Here is a 23,351-nt window from a genome sequence, read left to right on the forward strand (position 1 = left end):
TCTGTGGCAGATCTGTGGCAGATCTGTGGCAGATCTGTGGTTGCAGTGAAATTGTGGACAATCAGTGCCAGGTTTGTGGCTGTGTACAAATGGAACAATATGTCCATGATTTCACTGCAACCACAGATCTGCCACAGATCTGCCACAGATTTGCCACAGATTTGCCACAGATTTGCCACAGATTTATCTCTGTGTGTGACAGGGCCTTAAGTATCAAGTATCTGTGAATTGTAAAGGAAATGATGAATGGTTTTCTGAATATTTTAAAAATATAAAACTGAAAATTGTGACATGTATTTGTATTGCAGAACTGCTAAGACTATGTGCACATGCTGCGTTTTTTTGACGCTGCGTTTTTGTGCGTTTTTGCAATGATTTGGTGCGTTTTGGCTGCGTTTTGCTGCGTTTTTGATCTCTGCGTTTTTCTGCGTTTTTCCAATGCATTGCATGGGGTGAAAACGCAGAAAAACGCAGGAAAGAATTGACATGTCCATTTTTTTTTTTAAGCTCAAAAATGCAGCTTAAAAAAAAAGTTGTGTGCAGATAGCAAAAATGAAAACTCAGACTTTGCTGGGGAAGCAAAGTAATGCAGTTTTGAGATAAAAAATGCACCCGAAAAACGCCCCGAAAAACGCACTGTGTGAACTTACCCTAAATCTGTAGCAGTTAAAACAGTGACTTTATCAAAATGACAGCAAACAGCTCAGTAAGGCTGCTTTCATAATACGTTTTTTTAACATGCGTCATGAACGTTTTTTTTGCTGCAAAAGCGGATCCTGCTTTTACAGCAAAAAAACGCATGTGTTATTTTGAAGGATCCTGTCATTTTAAGTTTATGGGCGGGCATTGGAGTCATGTGATCGTGAGTGAGGGGAACTGAACGTGAAAGATTGGGAGCCGGCATCTAACAGCTGTGGAGGCTGGTAACCAAGGTAAACATCGAGTAACTTGCTTGGATACCCGATATTTACATTGGTTACGAGCGTCTGCAGCTGCTAGGAGCCGGGCTGCCTGCACACGTAACCAAGATAAACATCGGGTAACTAAGACCACAGTTACCCGATATTTACATTGGTTATGAGCGTCTGCAGCTGCTAGGAGCCGGGCTCCCTGCACACGTAACCAAGATAAACATCGGGTAACTAAGACCGTGGTTACCCGATGTTTACCTTGGTTATGAGCGTCCTCCGCTCTCAGGCGGGGGAGAGTGGAGAAAGAGGGAGGGAGGTGGAGAGAGAGGGAGGTAGAGGGAGGGGGAGGTGGAGAGAGAGACTGATCACCCGAGGCTGGTTTCTGTACATGCTCAGTAGAGCAAGCAGGATCCTGTCTATCAGCACGCCAGCGTTCACATGCGTTTGCGTGCTGTTTAGTCAGGATCCAGCAATTTGTAGTATTTGAACGCAGCTCAAAAACGCTACAAGTAGCGTTTTTGAAAAAAGATAAAAAACTGCAAGTCGCTGGATCCTCACTATAACGCACACAAACGCAGGTGAACGCATGTTGACGCGAGTCCATTGCAAATGCATTGAAATGAAAACGCATTTCCACTGGATCCGTTTTTGCGTTAAAAAACGTTCATGACGGATGTTAAAAAAAGTGTGAAAGCAGCCTAAGTGACACATCGCTGGAATTGGGGTCTCTACCACTATATTAGGCTATGTGCACATGCTGCGTTTTTGGCCGCTAAAAACGCACAAAAACGCACCCGTGACAAAAACTGCGGCAAAAAACGCATGCGTTTTTGACGCGATTTGGTGCGTTTTTGGCTGCGTTTTTGATCTCTGCGTTTTTCTGCGTTTTTCCAATGCATTGCATGGGGCGAAAACGCAGAAAAACACAGGAAAGAATTGACATGTTCATTTTTTTTTAAAAAAAAGTTGTGTGTGGACAGCAAAAATGAAAACTCATAGACTTTGCTGGGGAAGCAAAGTCATGCAGTTTTGAGGCCAAAAACGCACCCGAAAAATGCGCACAAACGCTGCGAAAAACGCACTGTGTGAACTTACCCTTATGTTGGTCTCTGAAGAGGGAGCAAAAACCTGGTGACAGATTTTAATTTTGTCAATTGGAAAGGAGTACTGCATTTGACTGAGTACTAATGTGTAGAGATGAGCGAACCGGTCGCGGTTCGGCTCGAGGTCGGTTCGCCAAACGGGGGTCCCGTTCGAGTTCGGTTCGTCGAACGTTCGACGAACCGAACTCGAACGTATAGGCTATAATGGGAGGCAATCACAAACACATAAAAATGCATGATAAATGTACACAAACAGTTAATAAACATTGCCATAACACTTACCGGTCCTCGCGATCCCTTCTGCACTCTGTCTCCTGCCGCTATTCCATCCGATGATCGCTGAATCCTCCCGGTGACCTGCACTGCCAGCAGAGAAGCAGGACCTATCGTGACGTCAAAATAGCCATGTGACCAGTCACGTGGCTATTATCTCATTGGCTACAGACTGGTCACATGACTATGACACGTCATGTAGGACCTGCGAGTGCATCTCTCCGGTACACGGTGCACATATGTGTATCGCCGTGTACCGGCGACATGCTCTAGCACAAGGTCGACTCCCCGTTCCGTTAGGGACCGGCTGACACAGCCGGTCATTAACGGAGATCACCGTTGCCATAGCAACGCAGTTAGCGGTGACGTCACCGCTAACCGCGGCTCCGAGAGCACCGTTGCTATGGTAACGCGTCTGTCAGCGTTACCGCTAGCAGCCAGCACTGATCACTCACAGAGTGAAGGCTGCACGATTGTAGTGAGCATTGTAGTGAGGATGGAGGTTCCCCAGCCCCAAGTGATGCCCCTCACTACAATCGTCACTACTACTACACTAGAAAGAAAGCAGACAGAAGAGCAGGGTCGTGGAGGGCTGACAGGGGGTAATAAAGATGGAGTCTCTAATGTGTCTGTGTATTTATTTCTATTAAAGTATTTTTTCTCTGTGTGGTGTCTTTTTTTTAACCCTTTATTGGAGATTCTTAATGGCCGGGTCAAACGTGCCTGACATTAAGAATCTCTGGCTTAATACTGGCTGGTAAAACAAAGCCAGTATTAACTCATGATTACCCAACAAGCCACCCGGCTCCAGGGCTGTTGGAAGAGTTGGATACAGCGCCAGATGATGGCGCTTCTATGAGAGCGCCATTTTCTGGGACGGCTGCGGACTGAAATCCGCAGCAGAGGCGCCCACAAACCTCGGGCTAACCTGTGCTGCGGATTCCAATCCCCAGCTGCCTAGTTGTACCCGGCTGGACACAAAAATAGGGCGAAGCCCACGTCATTTGTTTTTTAATTATTTCATGAAATAAGTGAAATAATTAAAAAAAAACGGGCTTCCCTATATTTTTGGTTCCCAGCCGGGTACAAATAGGCAACTGGGGGTTGGAGGCAGCCCGTGGCTGCCTGCTGTACCTGGCTAGCATACAAAAATATGGCGAAGCCCACGTCATTTTTTTGGTGGGCAAAAAACTTCTGCATACAGTCCTGGATGGAGTATGCTGAGCCTTGTAGTTCTGCAGCTGCTGTCTGCTCTTCTCCATACAGACAGACAGCAGCTGCAGAACTACAAGGCTCAGCATACTCCATCCAGGACTGTATGCAGAAGTTTTTTGCCCCCTGAAAAAATTATGTGGGCTTCGCCATATTTTTGTATGCTAGCCAGGTACAGCAGGCAGGTACGGCTGCCCCCAACCCCCAGTTGCCTATTTGTACCCGGCTGGGAACCAAAAATAAAGGGAAGCCCTTTTTATATTATTTCATGAATTTCATGAAATAATTAGAAAACAAATGACGTAGGCTTTGCCCCATTTTTGTGTCCAGCCAGGTGCAACTAGGCAGCTGGGGATTGGAATCCGCACCACCGGTTGGCCTGAGCTTTCTGGGCCCCACTGCTGCGAATTGCAGTCTGCAGCCGGCTCAGAAAATGGCACTTTCATAGAAGCGCCATCTTCTGGCGCTGTATCCAACTCTTCCAGCACCTGCCTGCTATACCTGGCTAGCATACAAAAATATGGCGAAGCTCACGTCCTTTTTTTGTAGTTTTTTGGCAAAAAAAATAAAAAATGCTTCCCTGGATTTTCCATTGCCAGTGAAGGTAACACCAAGCAGTGGGGGTTAGCAGCCAGTAGCTGCTTGGATTACCCTTAGCTAGCAATACAAAAAATGCAGCGGGAGCCCATATATATTTTTTTTAATTATTTATTTAAATAACTAAAAATAAAATGGGCTTCCCTGTATTTTGATTGCTGGACATCACAGTGCTGTAAAAATAAATCTTTAAAAAAATGACGTAGCGCTCCGCGGTATTTTTGATTCTCAGCGCAGATAAAGCAGACAGCTATGGGTTGCCACCCCCATCTGCCTGCCGTTACCTTGGTTGGCAATCAAAATACAGGGAAGCCCATTAATTTTTTCTATTTAAAAAATAGTTAAAAAAAAAAAATTACGTTGGGTCCCCCCATTTTTGATAGCCAGCTAGGGTAAAGCAGACGGCTGTAGCCTGAAAACCACAGCTGGCAGCTTTACCGTGGTTGGGGATCCAATGTGGAGGTCCCCTCAGGCTCTTTTTTATAATTATTTTATAAATATTAATAATTACACAATAAAAGTAGGGTCCCCCCCAAATTGGATCACCAGCCAAGGTAAAGCGGACAGCTGTGGTCTGGTATTCTCAGGGTGGGAAGGTCCATAGTTATTGGGCCTTCACAGCCTAAAAATAGCAGGCCGCAGGCACCCCAGACGTGGCGCATCCACTAGATGCGCCAATCCTGGCGCTTCACCCCAGCTCATCCCGTGCCCTGGTGCAGTGGCAAACGGGGTAATAAATTGGGTTGATACTAGCTGTAAAGTCACCTGAGATCAAGCCCAGCAGTTTGTGATGTCATGGCGTCTATTAGATACCCAACATCATAAACTGTCAGTACTAACAAAAACAAAAAATCGACAAAAGAAATTTATTTGAAAAAACAGTCCCCAAAACATTTCCTCTTTCACCAATTTATTGTAAGAAAAAAAATAAAGGGGTCCCACGACGACTCTGGACCGTCTAGAATATGGGGGGGAGACACTCAGGGAACGTATCCCCCATTTTCTAGGAGTGCGGACCCTTCATGTGAGGAGTGTGGGTGCAATGAATCTGCACTCACTCTCCCCGGGTCCACAGCAGCAGAGTCCATGTCGTAATGGTTGCTACCAAAGCTGCAATGCCCTGCTCATGAGGTAAGGGCATGCCTAATCAGGAGAACTACTGTAGAGGAAGCTCAGCTCACTGGTATATAGGTGCTCAGAGGTAATAATAGATAAAATTAGTGAGTAACCTCGGCACTCTATATCTCCCAGACTAAGTCAGTAAGTCACAATGGATAGTAATGCAAAATCACTCTTTATTGGTCCGTATTAAGAAAATTTTTTTTTCATAAGCATATATGTTTTTGTCCAAAACAAGTTACAAATGACGTTTCGGCCTGAGCCTTCGTCAGATTGGACTTATCTGCATGTAATCATGAAAAATGACAATAATCAGTATCACATAAGAGTGAGAGAACAATAACATAAACTCGAACAATGTAGAGGTACAATTGGGATGCAGCAAAAAAATTGCAACACAGCAAGAAATGAAACACATGATACAAATGTCATAATACAGTACAAGGACAATATAGTAATGACAAATATGGGGTCAGAGTAGGCTTAGACAGCTCTGGTACGAAAGAGATGTCAATCATAAAGTAACATGTGCAGTAGGTGTAGAGCTACAGTATGCATGGCAGAGCTAATGGGTAGACTGACCATAGAAAAAGAACGGAGAAAAAGTGGAGAAAAAGTGGAGAAAAAAGTGGAGAAAAAGTGGAGAAAAAGTGGAGAAAAAGTGGAGAAAAAGTGGAGCATAAGAGGAGAAAAAGTGGAGAAAAAGTGGAGAAAAAGTGGAGAAAAAAGTGGAGAAAAAAGTGGAGAAAAAAGTGGAGAAAAAGTGGAGAAAAAGTGGAGAAAAAGTGGAGCATAAGAGGAGAAAAAGTGGAGAAAAAAGTGGAGAAAAAGTGGAGAAAAAGTGGAGAAAAAGTGGAGAAAAAGTGGAGCATAAGAGGAGAAAAAGTGGAGAAAAAGTGGAGAAAAAAGTGGAGAAAATGTGGAGAAAAAGTGGAGAAAAAGTGGAGAAAAAGTGGAGCATAAGAGGAGAAAAAGTGGAGAAAAAAGTGGAGAAAAAGTGGAGAAAAAGTGGAGAAAAAGTGGAGCATAAGAGGAGAAAAAGTGGAGAAAAAGTGGAGAAAAAGTGGAGAAAAAAGTGGAGAAAAAGTGGAGCATAAGAGGAGAAAAAGTGGAGAAAAAAGTGGAGAAAAAGTGGAGAAAAAGTGGAGAAAAAGTGGAGAAAAAAGTGGAGAAAAAGTGGAGAAAAAGTGGAGAAAAAGTGGAGCATAAGAGGAGAAAAAGTGGAGAAAAAGTGGAGAAAAAAGTGGAGAAAAAAGTGGAGAAAAAGTGGAGAAAAAGTGGAGAAAAAGTGGAGCATAAGAGGAGAAAAAGTGGAGAAAAAAGTGGAGAAAAAGTGGAGCATAAGAGGAGAAAAAGTGGAGAAAAAGTGGAGAAAAAGTGGAGAAAAAGTGGAGCATAAGAGGAGAAAAAGTGGAGATTAAGAGGAGAAAAAGTAGAGAAAAAGTGGAGCATAAGAGGAGAAAAAGTGGAGCATAAGAGGAGAAAAAGTGGAGAAAAAAGTGGAGAAAAACTGGAGAAAAAGTGGAGAAAAAAGTGGAGAAAAAGTGGAGAAAAAGTGGAGAAAAAGTGGAGCATAAGAGGAGAAAAAGTGGAGAAAAAGTGGAGAAAAAAGTGGAGAAAAAAGTGGAGAAAAAGTGGAGAAAAAGTGGAGAAAAAGTGGAGCATAAGAGGAGAAAAAGTGGAGAAAAAAGTGGAGAAAAAGTGGAGAAAAAGTGGAGAAAAAGTGGAGCATAAGAGGAGAAAAAGTGGAGAAAAAAGTGGAGAAAAAGTGGAGAAAAAGTGGAGAAAAAGTGGAGCATAAGAGGAGAAAAAGTGGAGATTAAGAGGAGAAAAAGTAGAGAAAAAGTGGAGCATAAGAGGAGAAAAAGTGGAGCATAAGAGGAGAAAAAGTGGAGAAAAAAGTGGAGAAAAACTGGAGAAAAAGTGGAGAAAAAAGTGGAGAAAAAGTGGAGAAAAAGTGGAGAAAAAGTGGAGCATAAGAGGAGAAAAAGTGGAGAAAAAGTGGAGAAAAAAGTGGAGAAAAAAGTGGAGAAAAAGTGGAGAAAAAGTGGAGCATAAAAGGAGAAAAAGTGGAGAAAAAGTGGAGAAAAAGTGGAGAAAAAGTGGAGCATAAGAGGAGAAAAAGTGGAGAAAAAAGTGGAGAAAAAGTGGAGCATAAGAAGAGAAAAAGTGGAGAAAAAAGTGGAGAAAAAGTGGAGCATAAGAGGAGAAAAAGTGGAGCATAAGAGGAGAAAAAGTGGAGAAAAAGTGGAGAAAAAGTGGAGAAAAAGTGGAGAAAAAGTGGAGAAAAAGTGGAGATTAAGAGGAGAAAAAGTGGAGAAAAAGTGGAGCATAAGAGGAGAAAAAGTGGAGAAAAAGTGGAGCATAAGAGGAGAAAAAGTGGAGAAAAAGTGGAGCATAAGAGGAGAAAAAGTGGAGAAAAAAATGGAGAAAAAGTGGAGAAAAAGTGGAGCATAAGAGGAGAAAAAGTGGAGAAAAAGTGGAGAAAAAGTGGAGAATAAGAGGAGAAAAAGTGGAGAAAAAGTGGAGAAGAAGAGGAGAAAAAGTGGAGAATAAGTGGAGAAAAAAATGGAGAAAAAGTGGAGAAAAAGTGGAGAAAAAGTGGAGAAAAAAATGGAGAAAAAGTGGAACACCCTTTGGTACCTTTCATGTGGCACTAAGGGGTGCTTAGCTTTGTATTTAGCCAAAAAAATGAAAAAAAAATGACGTAGGGTTCCCCCTAGTTTTGTAGCCAGCTAGGGTAAAGCAGACGGCTGCAGCCTGCAGACCACAGCTGGCAACCTCACCTTGGCTGATAATCCAAAACTGAGGGCACCCCACGCTGTTATTTTAAATTAAATAAATAATTAAAAAAAAAAACACGTAGGGGTCCCCCAAAATTGGATCACCAGCCAAGGTAAAGCAGACAGCTGGGGCCTGATATTCTCAGACTAGGGAGGTCCATGGTTATTGGAATCTCCCCAGCCTAAAAATAGCAGGCCGCAGCCGCCCCAGAAGTGGCGCATCCATTAGATGCGCCAATCCTGGTGCTTCGCCCCAGCTCATCCCGCGCCCTGGTGCGGTGGCAAACGGGGTAATATATGGGGTTAATACCAGATGTGTAATGTCACTTGGCATCAAGCCCTGGGGTTGGTGAGGTCAGGCGTCTATCAGATACCCGACATCACCAACCCAGTCAGTAATAAAAAAAAATAGACGACAAACACATTTTTATTTGAAAAAACACTCCCCAAAACATTCCCTCTTTAACCAATTTATTAGATTGAAAAACAAATCCAGGTCTGCTGTAATCCAAGGGGTTGCCATGACGATCCACACTGTCCCAGTCAATGAAGAGCAGGATGTTCCCCATTGGCTGGGAGAGCAGTGCAGTGACCTGAGCTAACATCAATGGGTCAGCCCAGGTCACTGCAGGGGGGTGACAAGTGCTGCTGTCAGTGAGGTACATTACCTGCGCTGATCTCCAGCACACTGACAGCCCCTGTCACTGAAGTCAATGACCGGCGCCTTCACAGCAAGTATCGCGAGAGGTCCGTGACGTCACCGCTAGTCAGTCTCGGGTCGGAAGCGAGAGGTGATGTGACAAGCGGCGGCCATGGAGGACAGTGACAGCGCTGAGGTCGGGATGGCGGGACTTCATCACCGCAGGTAAGCCGAGCGGGGGGGGGGGATGTGTGTGTGTGTGTGTATGTATGTGTACATGCCGCAGGCAGGAGGGGGCGGAGTGAGCTTGAGCTGAGCGGGAAAGTGTGGGCTTCCTGCACGTAACTAAGATAAACATCGGGTTACTAACCAAAGCGCTTTGCTTGGATACCCGATGTTTATCTTGGTTACCAGCTTGTGGCAGGCTGCCAGCGATGGCTCCTGCACACTGTAGCTGTAAAAAGCCCTGCTTTTTGCTGCTAGAACCGTTCTCGAACATATCTAGAACTATCGAGCTTTTAGCAAAAAGCTCGAGTTCTAGTTCGATCTCGAACAGCCCAAAAATCACTCGAACCTAGAACTGGAGAACCACGAACCACGAACCGCGCTCAACTCTACTAATGTGTTACCCGTGGCCATAGGTCTTTGGCCCCAAGCCAATATCTAATTTACTGTACATGTGCTATATTTACTTTTTCCTGTGTCACATTCTTCTGCGGAGGCCAAGATTATTACTGGATTAGAGACAGCATCGAACTTCAGAACAGTCTATACTTTCATATTCTGGGTGGATGTCTATTTTAAAGCACTACTCCAATGTTTTAGTTTTCAGGCTGGAGTGACGCTTTAAGTGTAAGCCCCTTGCCCCCAGTATCATACTTACCCTCTCGTGGCTTAATCACTTTTCATCGCCACTCTGGGCCCATGATGCTGTCTTGCACCCTTAACGGCTGACTATCTGGAAATGAGAAGTTACCTCACAAGCGCTCAGTGCAAGTCTATGAGAGCCAGAACGAGACTCTCATAGACTTGTATTAAGTTGTGACCTCCGGTATGCTCTGTAAAACACTGGAGGTCAAAAATCACCAGACACTCAAGGGTGAGAATTACAAAGGGATCAAGGGACTTAATTTTAAAGGCCCAATCCAGTGCTGAAATAAAAAAAAGCTGGAATGCTGCTTTAAAACATGGCTCTCTAAATTCATATCATTGAATATTACAAGTTATCCTTTATATATTAGTTCTGTTCTATAAACTCCTTTTGTGCTTATCACTGGCAGAAGAAAAGACAGATATGTGCCAAGTGGTGGTGGAAAGTACAGTATGTAGATGGACATGTGTCGCCCAGGGTTATGGGGTACTCGGTCCCGGGCAGTTTATATCTTGGGAATGTCACTGTGGTGGCTGTTGCCTGGTTCCGTGCCCTGGGCCCTTTTTGAAAAGGGGATATATTTACAGGGGATTAGAATAGTGTTCACACGTGACGCCACTGTCGGAGTTGCGGCTATGTAGATGGAGCAGCCGCTGCCAATGTTCACTACTGGGGCTGGTGTTAATGGCAGCCTGGATGGTAGGCCCTCCGCAAGCAGGGCTGGGCCCCAGAGGGTAGGTGATGTGATGGGTGTCGGAAGAAGGTAGCCCACACAAGGAGTTCACCCTGGTCACCCGAGGCCGGCTGGTTTCACCTTCAGGTCCCCTTAGGCCCAGTGCCAGTTTAGTAATCTGGTGCCTTCTTTCACTGCACCTGTCTCTGGTTGGTGGGTCCCCGTTGTGTAGAGCAACTGGGGGTCCCCGTCCGGTGGTTTTTCCACTGCAGTCCGTATGACGATAGCGTGAACCTTGTGTGGTTGGTTCTGTACCCGGTTCTCCCTTTGCTACTGAGTCTCGGATTCTTAAAGTCAGCAAGGTCCTTGATGGTCCTCTCGCTGTGCAAGTGTTATCAGGCCTGCCTGTAGCTTCTGCCAAACCTAGGGTCCTGTACCCTGTTGGTGCGTAGTTCCGGGAGTACTCCACCGTACTCCACCGGCAACTACCCTCCTGGGCACCAGGTTACTGTTCACTCCTAGTCAGTGCGTCTCCTCACGTCCACCTTCACGGTCTCCTTACTCTGACTCTCTGACTGACTGTGTGTCCCTTTCTGCCCCTCCCACCTGGTCAACTAGTGGACTGGACTGGATCCACCTTTAGGCGGCCATCCATTGGTCCGACCCTAGCTTTGTACCATTCTATGGGGGATTGTTGGGGAAAACTAGGATTTTGTGAAGTGTTTGTGTGTTACCGGCACTGGTCTTCCGGGGACCTAGGGGGTAGGCCCTGCATCCTGGTGAGGATGCAGAACCTTGTAGCTCCCTAATGGCGTCAGGGGCGCTACAGACATGTGTAATATTGTGGGTTTCTGGGTCCAGTTGCCACTACAGGGGCTTGCATGCATCACATCTCCGCATGGTAGGCTGGCCTCAAACATGTTGGAGACATGCTGCAAAATATTTTTCACAATTAAAAATCATAAACCATCTAAAAGTGTAAATAAAATAAAAGTTATCTTCACACTCACTGCGTATATCATTGGATCCAGTAGTAGATGTTCCTGCCATGGCGTCCTCACAGGTTCCTGAGGAAAAAAGAGGTAACGTCAGTATCTGTAAAGATTTGACGGTAGGTTTCATGTGTGAGATCTAATTCAAACATTACACACTTCACTACCTATTTCCCAAAAACCATTACATATTTGTTTATAGAAACATTTATGTCCCATATGTCTGTGTTCACATAAGTAATACTTTACTGATCAACAGGAGTCCAACCGCTGTGACCTGCACCTATAGACAGAATGGGGAATTTATATCCCCCGATGGAGCACTATTATCCTAGTTACACATGGAGGTGTGCCATTCATTCTTTATGAGACTGCCGGAAAAAGCCGAGTGCAGAGCTCCGCAGCCCCATAGAGGGGCTGTGGGGGTTGATTGATGTTAATACAATTAAGGGTGTGTGTATTCATTATCTGAGGTCAGGACGACTGAATACTAGAGAGGGGTATGTTATAACCTAGGTGGAGAGGATGATTATTTATTATACTACAGTTTATTACTAAAAGAGGGAATTTATAATATGCGAGGGGCTGCTGATAAGTCTTTGGCTTTGTGATCTTTTTTGTTTCCATGGTAACAAATGTTACATCACATGAAAACCTTATGTGTCTAATATAGGTTTTCAAAATTTTGTGTTTGTTGCTTATGGCAACAGTGTTCTACGCATGCGGGAAAACAAAATGGCGGAGTCTAATGCGATATTCACAGCAACTGAGAGCAGAGGAGTGATTAAATTCTTGTTTCTGCAAGGAAAGTCAGCGAAGTTATTCATGGTAATATGTCGCAGACATTGGGGAATTAATGCCGTTCATATTCCACAGTTAAGAACTGGATTGCTAATTTTAAAACGGGCCACTTCAGCACCGATGATGAGGAACGTCCTGGATGACCGAGAGTGGTTGTTGTTCCGGAGATCGTTGATGCTGTGCACAACCTCATACTGGAGAATCCACGAATTTTAGCTAAAGCAATAGCAGACATCATGTGGATTTCCCGTGAACGTGTTTGTGTCATTATCCATGAACATTTGTACATGAGGAAGCTATCTGCAAAGCGGGTCCCCAAATATTTGACGACGAATCAGAGAAGCCTGCGAGTGAAAACTTCCCGGTTCATTTGTTAGCATTTCCGGACTGATCAGAACTTCTTGGCTTGACTGGTCACTATGAATGAGACCTGGATTTATTTGTATGACCCTGAAAACAAGGAGCAGTCAAAAGAGTGGAGGCACAGTGGTTCTCCTAGGACAAAGAAGTTCATGGGGGAAAAAATCAGCCACTAAGGTGATGGCATCTGTGTTTTGGGATAAGAAGGGAGTACTGCTAGTGGACTACCTTCAAAAGGGTTCCAACATCAATGCAAGCTGCTACATTGACCTTTTGGACCAATTGAAGGAAGTTCTGAAGACCAAAATGTGCTGCAAACTGTCCAAAGGAATCCTGTTCCTGCAAGACAACACCTCCACTCATACTGCACAAGCGACCACAGCAAAACTGGCAGAGCTGGGCTTCCAGATGGCTGAGCACCCACCTTATTCACCAGATCTAGCTCCCTCCGACTATCTGTTTCCAAACCTGAAGAAACACCTCAAGGGTACCAAATTTCACACCATTTCAGATGTCATGGCTGTTACAGATACCTGGTTTGAGGCACAACCGAAATCTTTCTTTTTGCTAGGCTTACAGAACTTGGAATACCGATATAAGAAGTGTGTTGACATCAGTGGAGAGTATGTGGAATAAATGTAAAGTTTCATCATGCTATCTCGTTTCTTTCTGGGTAAAGCCAAAGACTTATCAGCAGCCCCTCGTATTGCCATTGCCGAAAGTATTGGCACCCTTGAAATTGTTCCAAAAAATGAAGTATTTTCCCCAAATAATTAATGCACATTTGTTTTGTCATACATGTTTATTTCCCTTCTGTGTATTGGAACAACACAAAACAAAATCCTGAAAAAGGCAAAATGGACATAATTTCACATGAAACCTCAAAAATGTGCAAGACAAAATTGTTGTCACCTTTCTAAAATAATGGGTAAAGCACTTTGTTTCAAGCATGTGATTCTTGTTCAAACTCACCTGTAGCAAGTAACAGGTGTGGGTAATATGAAAATCCCATCTGAAGTCAGATAAAAAGGGGAGAAGTTGCATTGTGTGTTCCACACTAAGCATGAAGAACAGAATGAGAAGAGAACTGTCTGAGGACATGAGAACCAAAATTATTCAAAAATATCAACAATCTCAAGGTTACAAGTCCATCGCCAAAGATCTTGATGTTCTTTTGTCTACGGTGGACAACATAATCAAGAGGTTTACAAACAATGGCACTGTAGATAATCTCCCGGGATATGGATGCCAGAGAAAAATTAATGAGAGGTTGCAAAGCAAGATAGTCCGGATGATGGATAAGCAACCTCAATCAAGTTCCAAAGAAATTCAAGCTGTCTTGTAGGCTCAGTGAGCATCAATGTCAGCTCAAACTATCCGTCCACATTTAAATGAAATGGAACGCCATGGCAGGAGACCCAGGAGGACCCCACTGCTGACAGAGGAACATATAAAGCTACACTGCAATTTGCCAATATGTACATGAGTAATCAAAATCTTTCTGGGAAGAGTCTTGTGTACAGATTAGACCAAGATAGAGCTTTTTGCTAAAGCACATCATTTTATTGTTTACAGAAAATGGAATGAGGCCTGCAAAGAAAAGAACACAGTGCCTACAGTCACATATGGTGGAAGTCAAAATATGTTTTGGAGTTGTTATGCTGCCTCTGGAACTGGGGGCCATGACTGTGTACAAGGCATCATGAAATCTGACGATTACCAAAGGATTTTGGATTGCAATGTAGTGCCCAGTGTCAGAAAGCTGGGTTTGCGTCCTAAGTCATGGGTCTTCCAACAGGACAAAGACTCCAAACAAACTTCAAGAAGCTTCCAGAAATGGATGGAAACAAAGCGCTGGAAAGTTCTGAAGTGGCAGCATTGAGTCCGAATCTAAATCCCATTGAACACCTGTGGAGAGATCTCAAAATTGCTGTTGGGAGAAGACGCCTTCAAATACGAGAGACCTGGATCAGTGTGCGAAAGAAGAGTCCAAAATTCCAGCTGAGAGGTGTAAGAAGCTTGTTGAACGTTATAGGAAGAGATTGATAGCAGTTATGTATTCCAAAGGTGTGCAACCAAATATTAAGTTGAGGGTGCCAACAATTTTGTGTGACCCATTTTTGGAGTTTTGTGTGCAATTTTGTCCAATATGCCTTTTTTTTGGGAGGGGGTTATTCCAATACACACAAAGGAAATAAACATGTGCATATAAAAACAAGTGTAGTGGCAATAATTTGAAGAAATACTTCATTTTGGGGAGCAATTTCAAGGGTGCTAACACTGTATACACACACATTGTATTATAATAGGGTGGGAGTGGGCACATGATTTAATATTATACTATTGGGGGATTATTACTGTAAGGGGCTAAGTGATCATAAGGGGGATGTTTTTAATCACCGCATCTTTCCTACTGTATAATTATAAATTAAGTGCACAGCCATTAGCAATAAGTAAATGATTTGTGATTTAAAGTACATTTTTATTATTCAATAGATCTTGGAATAGTAATAATTTCCACAATTGGATGTGTTAAAAAAAAACCTGTTCCTGTGCTGAGATAATCTTATACATGTGCCCCTGCTATGTGCTGTGTAATGGCCGTGTCTGACCGTACAGGGACATGGTCTGATCATACCACAGCTCCTGGGACAGGGATGATGCCTGGCTTTCTGTGAGGTAATACATTTTCCTGCCTGACAGTTTTTTTTTCGCTTTCTAAATTATTTTTCCATTCAAGGACAATTATTTGGCATTTATAATTTTGCAAGGCTGTTCTATAATTACAAGTAATTATTAACTGTATTTATATTACAAGTGAAATGTGCATTTGATTATTAGATGCGGGATAGTAGGACAAAGGAAAAGTGTTATTGTATAAGAAGGCAGCGTGCCTAGACAAGTCTGACCCCGCTATTGAAGGAAATAAAGTGACAAATAGTAAGAGCACTGATATGTGGAAGTGGTACAATGTACAGTATCTCTGGAACAGAGGATACAAAGCATCATATTATGATTAATGATGAGCGAGTGCTGCGATGTGTGTGTGAGTGCTACGATGCTCGGGTGCTCGGTACTCATAACTAGTGATGAGCGAGCACTACCATGCTTGGGTGCTCAGTACTCGTAAGTAGTGATGAGCGAGCACTACCATGCTCGGGTGCTCAGTACTCGTAAGTAGTGATGAGCGAGCACTACCATGCTTGGGTGCTCAGTACTCGTAAGTAGTGATGAGCGAGCACTACCATGCTTGGGTGCTCAGTACTCGTAACTAGTGATGAGCGAACACTACCATGCTCGGGTGCTCAGTACTCGTAACTAGTGATGAGCGGACACTACCATGCTTGGGTGCTCAGTACTTGTAACTAGTGATGAGCGAGCACTACCATGCTCGAGTGCTCAGTACTTGTAACTAGTGATGAGCGAGCACTACCATGCTCGGGTGCTCAGTACTTGTAACTAGTGATGAGCGAACACTACCATGTTCGGGTGCTCAGTACTTGTAACTAGTGATGAGCGAGCACTACCATGCTTGGGTGCTCAGTACTCGTAAGTAGTGATGAGCGAGCACTACCATGCTTGGGTGCTCAGTACTTGTAACTAGTGATGAGTGAGCACTACCATGCTCAGGTGCTCAGTACTCGTAACTAGTGATGAGCGGACACTACCATGCTTGGGTGCTCAGTACTTGTAACTAGTGATGAGCGAGCACTACCATGCTCGAGTGCTCAGTACTTGTAACTAGTGATGAGCGAGCACTACCATGCTCGGGTGCTCAGTACTTGTAACTAGTGATGAGCGAACACTACCATGTTCGGGTGCTCAGTACTTGTAACTAGTGATGAGCGAGCACTACCATGCTTGGGTGCTCAGTACTCGTAAGTAGTGATGAGCGAGCACTACCATGCTTGGGTGCTCAGTACTTGTAACTAGTGATGAGCGAGCACTACCATGCTCAGGTGCTCAGTACTCGTAACTAGTGATGAGCGAGCACTACCATGCTTGGGTGCTCAGTACTTGTAACTAGTCATGAGCGAACACTACCATGTTCGGGTGCTCAGTACTTGTAACTAGTCATGAGCGAACACTACCATGCTTGGGTGCTCAGTACTTGTAACTAGTGATGAGTGAGCACTACCATGCTCAGGTGCTCAGTACTCGCAACTAGTGATGAGCGAGCACTACCATGCTTGGGTGCTCAGTACTTGTAACTAGTGATGAGTGAGCACTACCATGCTCAGGTGCTCAGTACTCGCAACTAGTGATGAGCGAGCACTACCATGCTTGGGTGCTCAGTACTCGTAACTAGTGATGAGCGAGCACTACCATGCTTGGGTGCTCAGTACTCGTAAGTAGTGATGAGCGAGCACTACCATGCTTGGGTGCTCAGTACTTGTAACTAGTGATGAGTGAGCACTATCATGTTCGGGTGCTCAGTACTTGTAACTAGTCATGAGCGAACACTACCATGTTCGGGTGCTCAGTACTTGTAACTAGTGATGAGCGAGCACTACCATGCTCAGGTGCTCAGTACTCGTAACTAGTGATGAGCGAGCACTACCATGCTCGGGTGCTCAGTACTCGTAACTAGTGATGAGCGAGCACTACCATGCTTGGGTGCTCAGTACTCGTAACTAGTGATGAGCGAGCACTACCATGCTTGGGTGCTCAGTACTCGTAAGTAGTGATGAGCGAGCACTACCATGCTTGGGTGCTCAGTACTTGTAACTAGTGATGAGTGAGCACTATCATGTTCGGGTGCTCAGTACTTGTAACTAGTCATGAGCGAACACTACCATGTTCGGGTGCTCAGTACTTGTAACTAGTGATGAGCGAGCACTACCATGCTCAGGTGCTCAGTACTTGTAACTAGTGATGAGTGAGCACTACCATGCTCGGGTGCTCAGTACTCGTAACTAGTGATGAGCGAGCACTACCATGCTCAGGTGCTCAGTACTGGTAACTAGTGATGAGCGAGCACTACCATGCTCAGGTGCTCAGTACTTGTAACTAGTGATGAGCGAGCACTACCATGCTCGGGTGCTCAGTACTCGTAACTAGTGATGAGCGAGCACTACCATGCTTGGGTGCTCAGTACTCGTAACTAGTGATGAGCGGGCACTACCATGCTCGGGTGCTCAGTACTCGTAACTAGTGATGGTCACAGAACCCCACCGCTAAATTCTATAATTTAACCACTTCACTGCCAAAGGAATTGGCCACTGATTTATTTATTTTTTTTAATACACAAGACATCACCGGAGACTTTGGCAATAAAGTGGGTTCTTTACAAAGCACGAATAAAATAAATTACATTAAAAATAAAAACGTCAGACAAAGATGGGAGGACGAGATGTGGAAAAGAAAGACAAAAAGAAGGTGTCCAGTTAATATGCACCTAATCTACGGGGTGGAGATTTACACATCGTGTTAAAACCACTGACATTATTTACAAGATTCACAAGCCGTCAATATGTCTAAAAGCCGAGCGTGTTCTCTCCGCTGTACACCACGTACAAAAAGCCGTCTTCGTCTTTTTCTTTCTCGTACAGCTGTCCCATGGTAAGACTGGACTGCGGCACATGAACAGAGGAAAAACCAGCTCACCCGATGGAGACAATTCCAGACGGTGCACGGAAGGAAGGCCACTCCTGAATCCACGTATAAAGAAAATTCCAGCATTCAGTCCAGTAATAAAATTTCTTCTTACTTTATTAATGTAGCATTAAAAAAAGCCATCAAAGTGGCGTGGTGCCAACCATACAAGGAAGACGCGTTTCTGATGTCGCCTGCGTCCTTGATCGCATAACAATAGTTGTAAAGCACACAGTTTAAAAACGTGTAAACCGGAACTGACATCATGACAAAGAACATGTGGAGTAATTACCACAATGAAATCAACATTGCATCACCTGAAAAAACAGAATGGGTTAATATATGTTATTCAATTCATTCCTCAAGTTCAATCCAAATAGAACTCTAGTATTAAGAATAAAAATCCATTTGGCTTCTTTTATGTGGTGTTTTATTTATGTCACCACCTCTTTTGGAAATAGAAATTTTCTCAATAGCATTTACTGTAAAAAAAAATCCAATTTTTCTTCATGAATATTAGTAAAATGTTGAGAAGCACCCGAGGGGCTTCTAGAGCTGGTATTGTTAATATCATAAATGTGCTCGGAGAGCACGATTTGTGCTCCCCACGTACTGAAGCTTGCAAAAAGTACAGGTAATGACATATAATACGCTACATGTCCCACAATTGAGAAATGATTATTATACATTTTATTTGTAACACAGGAGCCGAACTTGTTTCCATTTATCATAAACCTACATAAACCGCATGTTTTTTTACCGCACTTGTATGAACCTACCGTAGAAAGCCAACTGTTACCACCTGCAGCCTCTGTGGTGGAACATTTATTGGTATGGTCAGATGGGGATACAATAGATCCTATGGTACAGTTTTTTTTGGAAACAAATTTGACTCCGTTTTGTAAAATTTTTTTGTTTTTTGGTAATCTCATCCAAATTAAGTATGGGAAGATGTTTTCTAATGATATCAACAATAGAATAATAGTCAACACTTTATTTTGTAGAAAACACGACTGCACTGTTTTGTTCATTTATTTTGGGAGATTTTTTTGACAAAAGTTGGTCCCTAGTAATGTTTTCCACTTTCTGTGAACTACTGCTTTAGAATATCCTCTGTTAGCAAACCTGTTCTCAATAATGCTACATTCATCAAGATATGCGGTTGTATTAGTGCAACATCTTTTGGCCCTAACAAATTCTCCTGTGGGGATATTATTAATAACGCATCCAGGATGGCAGCTACCCGCATGTAAGAGGGAATTGCCCGCAGTTTTTTTTCGGAAGATTGTACAGTCAACTCGGTTGGTGGTAAAATTAGAAAAAAATTAATATCGAGGAAAGAAATACAATTGATATTAAACTCATATATGAACTGTAAATTAAATGGATTGTTCCTTAAATAGGAAATGAAGTTCTCAGCGTCCCTCTCATTACCCTTCCAAACCAATATAATATCGTCGATAAATCTCAAAAAAATTGCGATATTATCGGAAAAGGGATTATTAATTGGACTGAGGCACAGTCTTGTCTACAAACAAGAAGATGGCTTTTTCTGAAGGCAGCTGGATGCGTTTTCTGATGATCCACATAAACTGAGCCACGGTGATGTCGGAGGGGACCAGGTATTTCCTCTTGTCGATATCCACAATTTGTGAACCAGATACTTTCTCCACGATGATATATATATATATATATATATATATATATATATGATAGATATATATTTCTATTCAATACCACACAAAAAGCAGAATACTTGAAAAACACAAAACACACAATATTCTATGAATAATTCTCACCCACGCTACACACTAACTCAAGATAGAAACAAAATTCTCATAATTGAGCCGAAATTACCATCACCTGGCTAGCCTTGGTATGGCTAAACCGGTGTATGCACTACTCAAAACACATAATATAAACTGGAGGACAAAGAGTAATTTGTGCAAAAACAATACAACTTTATTGAGAATATCACACACATATATAGATAAAAATTAGTATAAAAACAATCTCAAATTGGAGAAACAAACGAGGGGGGGGAGCTCAGGCTAAATATTAGGAATCAATGGCATCCAAGGTATAATAAATACTTAAGAAAATCAATGTATATAGACAATATCACCAAAATTCATTACATGAGGGAGTTATAAAGGCATCCAAGCCATACAGAAAACTCAGGAGAGCCATAGTTACCTAAAGTGCAAGTGCAGATGGAGAACAGTCCAGGAGTGTTCCTAGGCCATCAGAGACCCCCCCAAAAATGGATCAAAGGACCACCAATGCGCGTTTCGCTATGGGTTGCACGCTTCTTTAGGGAGGGAGATCCTACTGGCGTATGTGTCATAGGGGCTATAAATAGTCCCCACACTTAGCAGTGATTAGAACGGATGCAGCGTGTAATTCGGAAATGATGTAATATTGAAGTATGTTACTACTTCCTCCTGCCCGGCGCGCCGGAGCGCGCATACCCGACGGCAGGGACGCATCCCCCCGGCAACCGCTCACACGCCACTCACAGCACGCCAGATGGACACGCACGTGATCACAGGAAGTAATCATGTGACTGCGCGCGTGCTCCACCCACGACAACCCGCCGGGTCAGACAGCGCGCACGCGCGGGCCCGGGGACGCGTTTCCCGGGTAACCACGCATGCTCACCCGACGCAGCCAGCAGCCGCAGAACAGCGGAGGAAGAAGGAAGAAAGTGAACAAGAAAGGTAAACACCAGATGTAAAAGTGTTACCACAATGATTCAATGGTCAAATAATGACAAGGAAAGGTGATGATGCAAGAATTTGCAAGATGTGACTAGAAAAACGAATGTATAATAGTAACAGCACCTCCAAAAGATTAAACAGTATTAAAGGGAATACCCCCAAAATACATACAGGGGAATCCCATTGATTAAAAAGATCAGTCAGTACTGCCTAAAGTTATATTAATTACTATCCCTTCATATCAGAGAATAGCCATTGATCAGGGAACTTCCCCATGGATAGTGTGGGACCCCATAAATAATGTATCAGAGCGGAGGACTCCAAAAGGACACAAGTACATATACAGTCAATAAGAAAAGGACCGTAAATATCAAAACAGTGTTATCAACCTATTACACATATGTAGAAATCCATAAGAACAAGGGTTGGAGTAGTTAATCAGAAAATTCCCATCATAATTTTTTTCTAGATAGATGTTATTCTTGATGTATTCTCAACCAAAAGGATGCGTTTCCGGATGAGGCACACTGCATAAGACTCATAAATCTGATCTGAAGGAAAATAAAGAATAGGCCAATAATCAGAAAACTAACTCAAGATGTTGTCCCATCCTCCTATCACTCGCTCTCTATGAAGGTTAAGGGGTTAATGCCAGCAACAGCAATATAATGGCTAGGGAGCAAAGCAAGGGTGAATGATACTTAGGCCTAAAACACACGGCATGAAAATCGGAGCGATTGCAATGCGATAAAACATCGCATTCCACTCGGACCAATATTACTCTATGTCCCAGCACCCATGAGCGATTATTTTCTCAGCCCTAATCGGACCGAGAAAACAATCGCAGCATGCTGCAGGTGTAATGCGATCCTGTTTTCTCTCACACCCATTCAAGTCTATGGGGCGAGAGAAAAATCACACTGCACTCGCAGTACACCGGTGTACTGCGAGTGCAGAGCGAGAATGGCAATAGCCAGCTACGGAGGAGAGAGGGAGATAAATCCCTCCCTCCCCTCCTCAGCGCCGGCTTATCCCTCCTCAGTGCCGGCCCATTCCTCCTCAGTGCCGGCCCGCCCCCCGCAACTGAGGTCCGATTGCATGATCGGACCTCAGTCGCAGTGACAGTCGCATGACACTCGGCTCCTGCTGTGCTGCCAGCGTGAGCAGAGTGTCATGCGAGGATTGCATTAGTCCCCTGTGTGGCCCCGGCCTTAGACTCCAGGACTGGCACCATGAGCTATTCCTGATGGGACACTGCAGATCTGTTGAGAGGATAGAATGACAGAGAAGGTGAGAGAAGATGAGAAAAAAAACTGATGGCAGCATCAACAGCAGAGGGGACAGGATGCACTCAGAGGACAGGGCAGCAGGGATGTAGCAGGGGGGACAGGATGCACGCAAAGGACAGGGGAGCAAAGAGAGCAGTGGGGACAGGATGCAGACCAAGGACAGGGTAGCAGGGATAGCAGAGGGGACAGGATGCACGCAATCGACAGGGCAGCAGGAATAGCAGAAGGGACAGGATGCACACAAAGGACAGGGCAGGAGGGATAGCAGAGGGGACAGGATGCAGACAAAGGACAGGGCAGCAGGGATAGCAGAGGGGACAGGATGTACACCGAGGACAGAGCAGCAGGGATAGAAGACGGGACATGCTGCATGCAATGAACAGGGCAGCAGGGATAGCAGAGGGGACAGGATGCACACAAAGGACAGACAGGGCAGCAGGAATAGCAGAGGGGACAGGATGCACACAAAGGACAGGGCAGCAGGGAAAGCAGAGGGGACAGGATGCACACAAAGGATAGACAGGGCAGCACGGATAGCAGAGGGGACAAGATACACACAGAGGACAGGGCAGCAGGGAAAGCAGAGGGGACAGGATGCACACAAGGGACAGGGCAGCAGGGATAGCAGAGGGGACAGGATGCACTCAGAGAACAGGGCAGCAGGGATGTAGCAGAAGGGACAGGAGGCACACAAAAGACAGGGCAGTAGGGACAGGATGATAGTAGTTGTGTGCCGCCCCTGCAGCAGTCGAACTGCTTGGATCCGGGGTCTGCTGTGGCTCGAGGGTCTCCGGACCCGGGGGCTCGCAGCCACTTCAAATGAGAAGGGGGTAGTTACAGGGGATCAGAGTTCTTGACGCCACCTGTTGTTCGCGGTAAGGGGAGATTGAGTGGGGCAGCCAGGGGAGGCCCCGGGACTCTGGAAGTTGATGGTGGTGTAGGGGAGCGCAGCGCTGGTTGGGAGCAGGAGAGGACCATGTACTCACTCAGGCAATGTTGGTGATGATGCAACCGCAAAGCCGACTCTGACAACAAGGTAAATCAAGTCTCTAGGTGCCGCTGCTCTCTTGGGAGAGCTTGTCCGGGTGTCCATCCCCTCTGGTACTGCCGGATGGTCCGGAGCCTGCCTCCGTGCACAATTAAGAATGTTCTGGTGGCCCGTTGGCTTAAAGCTGTCCGGGTCCCGCTCCCTACTTGCTGGTAGTAGAGCTGTGCTCTCAAGGGCTCATGCTTGGGATTTCCGTGGGCTGCGTGGGTTGGAAAGCCCTATCCCCCTCATTGCGCTAGTGCCCTCAATCTCTGAGCTTCTTGGGGACAGTGCATAGAGACACTATCCTCCACAGGTTAATTGTCGGGTTGCCTGAAGCTACTCCCCGACCCAAGGTCCTGTACCCCGCCATGCTTTTGGTCCC

The 23,351-nt window shown here is 44.6% G+C and overlaps 1 protein-coding gene across 1 annotated transcript in view; it reads right to left on the bottom strand.

Moving 5' to 3' along the window:
* ANO9 (anoctamin 9) overlaps nt 1–23,351 on the bottom strand; it is a 121,018-nt gene that overhangs the window by 72,344 nt on the left and 25,323 nt on the right. The window contains exon 2 of the mRNA XM_075325398.1: nt 11,193–11,249. Coding sequence (XP_075181513.1) covers nt 11,193–11,249 — 57 coding nt within the window. The remainder of the gene's footprint in view (nt 1–11,192; nt 11,250–23,351) is intronic.

Source organism: Anomaloglossus baeobatrachus, chromosome 10 (assembly GCF_048569485.1).
Source record: "Anomaloglossus baeobatrachus isolate aAnoBae1 chromosome 10, aAnoBae1.hap1, whole genome shotgun sequence".
Lineage (NCBI taxonomy): Eukaryota > Metazoa > Chordata > Amphibia > Anura > Aromobatidae > Anomaloglossus > Anomaloglossus baeobatrachus.